Source organism: Lottia gigantea (assembly GCF_000327385.1).
Source record: "Lottia gigantea unplaced genomic scaffold LOTGIsca_51, whole genome shotgun sequence".
Taxonomy (NCBI): domain Eukaryota; kingdom Metazoa; phylum Mollusca; class Gastropoda; family Lottiidae; genus Lottia; species Lottia gigantea.
In genome coordinates this window covers 688,006-691,040 of record NW_008709752.1, presented here as the reverse complement: position 1 = coordinate 691,040, position 3,035 = coordinate 688,006, and the positions used below count along the sequence as shown (strand labels likewise).

At 31.7% G+C, this 3,035-nt stretch overlaps 1 protein-coding gene across 1 annotated transcript in view; it reads left to right on the top strand.

Annotated features, from left to right (window-relative positions):
• LOTGIDRAFT_234472 (hypothetical protein) overlaps positions 1 to 3,035 on the top strand; it is a gene marked incomplete at its 5' end in the record, with an annotated part of 21,799 nt that overhangs the window by 11,150 nt on the left and 7,614 nt on the right. The window contains 4 exons of the mRNA XM_009062403.1: positions 879 to 976; positions 1,116 to 1,294; positions 1,585 to 1,725; positions 2,065 to 2,239. Coding sequence (XP_009060651.1) covers positions 879 to 976; positions 1,116 to 1,294; positions 1,585 to 1,725; positions 2,065 to 2,239 — 593 coding nt within the window. The remainder of the gene's footprint in view (positions 1 to 878; positions 977 to 1,115; positions 1,295 to 1,584; positions 1,726 to 2,064; positions 2,240 to 3,035) is intronic.

Below are 3,035 nucleotides of genomic sequence, written 5' to 3'. Positions count from 1 at the left end.
TTATTATAGACACCAAATGTCTAAAAGAGTATGTATTTATTATAGATACCAAGTGGTCTAAAAGAGTATGTATTTATTATAGATACCAAGTGTTCTAAAAGAGTATGTATTTATTATAGATACCAAATGTTCTAAAAGAGTATATATTTATTATAGACACCAAGTGTTCTAAAAGAGTATGTATTTATTATAGATACCAAGTGTTCTAAAAGAGTATGTATTTATTTTAGATACCAAGTGTTCTAAAAGAGTATGTATTTATTATAGATACCAAGTGTTCTAAAAGAGTATGTATTTATTATAGATACCAAGTGTTCTAAAAGAGTATGTATTTATTATAGATACCAAGTGTTCTAAAAGAGTATGTATTTATCATAGATACCAAGTGGTCTAAAAGAGTATGGATTTATTAAAGATACCGAGTGTTCTAAAAGAGTATGTATTTATTATAGATACCAAGTGGTCTAACAGAGTATGTATTTATTATAGATACCAAGTGTTCTAAAAGAGTATGTATTTATTATAGATACCAGGTGTTCTAAAAGAGTATGTATTTATTATAGATACCAAGTGTTCTAAAAGAGTATGTATTTATTATAGATACCAAGTGTTCTAAAAGAGTATGTATTTATTATAGATACCAAGTGTTCTAAAAGAGTATATATTTATTATAGATACCAAGTGTTCTAAAAGAGTATGTATTTATTATAGATACCAGGTGTTCTAAAAGAGTATGTATTTATTATAGATACCAAGTGTTCTAAAAGAGTATGTATTTATTATAGATACCGAGTGTTCTAAAAGAGTATGTATTTATTATAGATACCAAGTGTTCTAAAAGAGTATGTATTTAGTGATTTATCTCTACATGATGGTAGTAAATACAGGGTAAAGGTTATCGGTTGTAATTTAGCGGGATTATGTACATTTTCTGTATCGGATGATATATTAGTTGATACAACACCTCCGACTAGAGGTAAGTCAAACAATATTCACATTTTAAAGGAATGCACGTACGTACGTACTTGGAGAATATAAAGCATGAAACAAATCCCTTATGAATGTAATGGGTATGGAGAATCTCACGGTAGCAAACGTTATCCTTTGAATTTCAGGAACATTTGCAATGGAATCGAACCATGCTGCCAATGTAATCAGACATCCCGGTAGATGGATCGAATGGAACACAACATCATTGACTATAGCTTGGCTAGGATTTTCAGATCTTCATAGTGGTGTACAGTATTATCTTGTATCTGTTGGTACCAAACCATTTTATACTGATTTAAATAAGGTGTGTGAGTCTCACATATTAATGCCGATTTCATAATCATAATGTACTTTTTATCCTCTTTTTAACGATGTATGTCATGATTGGTTTTAAAAAAAATTCGAATAAAGGTCAAATTACGTCGTCAATTGTCTAACAAACGATTCACTGCAAAACCTTTTGTCCACTACAAAATAACAGGACATTCAAACAAAACGGATATTTTCCTTCGACCGGATAATTAAAGTTTTTAACTAGTTATATTATACTTGATGGTTCCCAGTATCTAAATGATTTGATATTGTATGTGATAGGATGGTAAAACTGTGAAATATTTCCATGAGGATGGTATATTATTTGAAAATGAAGGAGAATTACAAATTAAAACAGTTGAAACAGCAGGAAATCTTGTCCATGGAATGTCTGTTTTTATATCTATTGTAGCTGTTAATGGGGTAGGTAAAATCAAATCTCACAATAATATGTTTTATTACAGCTTTCCAAGTGATCTCGAAACTGCATTGTCTTCATTAATTTTTTAGATATTATTTTAAAAAGAAATTGTTGCTAAGTCATTTTTCTTTAGCATCTTCTTTGGTAAGATTGTCATGTCATACCTCGATCCTTTATATTTGGTACATTACTTTTGGTTTTGTACGGCTCTGAAAAGGGGTAAGTTGCATATTTTCGTATCTTCACATGAATTTGGACCCTTTCATCATTTAGTTTGATGTCATTGTATTGGACTTGTCAAACTAGACAATTTCTTTATCATGCAGTTTATTCTATTGCAGGTAGGACTCAAGAGTCAACCAATTCACAATGAATTTCAACTAGTACGTGCTGACCTCAGAACAAACAATAATGGTTCATTGGTGAGAAGATGTCGGCCATATAACTGTGAAGGTCACTGTGTTTGTAGTGAACAAGATAGAACATGTTCTTTACCAGATGGTTGTATAACAAATGGTATGAAAAAATATTGCTTTCATTTTTTATACGCCCACATGAAATGGGGGGAGAATATTGTCGTCACCCATGTCCGTCCGTCCGTCTTGACTGATTTCGACGAAACTTGGTATGGTTGTTTGTAATCAGCCAAGGATGAAATCTATTGAAAATCAGAAAAATCGAAAAATATTTAGTATGAGTTATTGCCCTTGTTCATAAAACGCTCGAAGGCACAATTCTTGACGGATTTGACGAAATCTGGTGTGAGTGTTTGTAATCACCCAAGGATAAACCCTATCAAAAATCAGAAAAATATTAAGTATGAGTTGTTGCCCTTGTTCTTGAATACGCGTGCAATTTTAAGCTCGTAAACACTCCAGAAGGCACAAATCTTGACGGATTTAGATGAAACGTGGTATGAGTGTTAGTGGTCACCCAATGATGAACCCTATTAAAAATCAGAATAATCGAAATATAATTAGTATGAGTTATTGCCCTTGATCTTGAAAACACGTTCAATTTTTTGGCCGTAAACGCTCTAGACGGTCCAATTATTGACAGATTGTGATGAAACTTGGCGTGAGTGTATGTTATCATCTAAAGTTTAACCCTAACGATAATAGGAAAAATCGAAAGATATTATTGCCCTTGTTCTTAAAAACGCTTTCAAGTTTTAGCCTGTAAACACTCTAGAAGGCCAAATTGTTGACAGATTTTGATGAAACTTGGTAATATTATTCAGTATTGTCTCAAAAAGTTTAAAAACAAGTCAACTTCAACAACTTGTGATCACCTTTGACTGTGTATACACCAA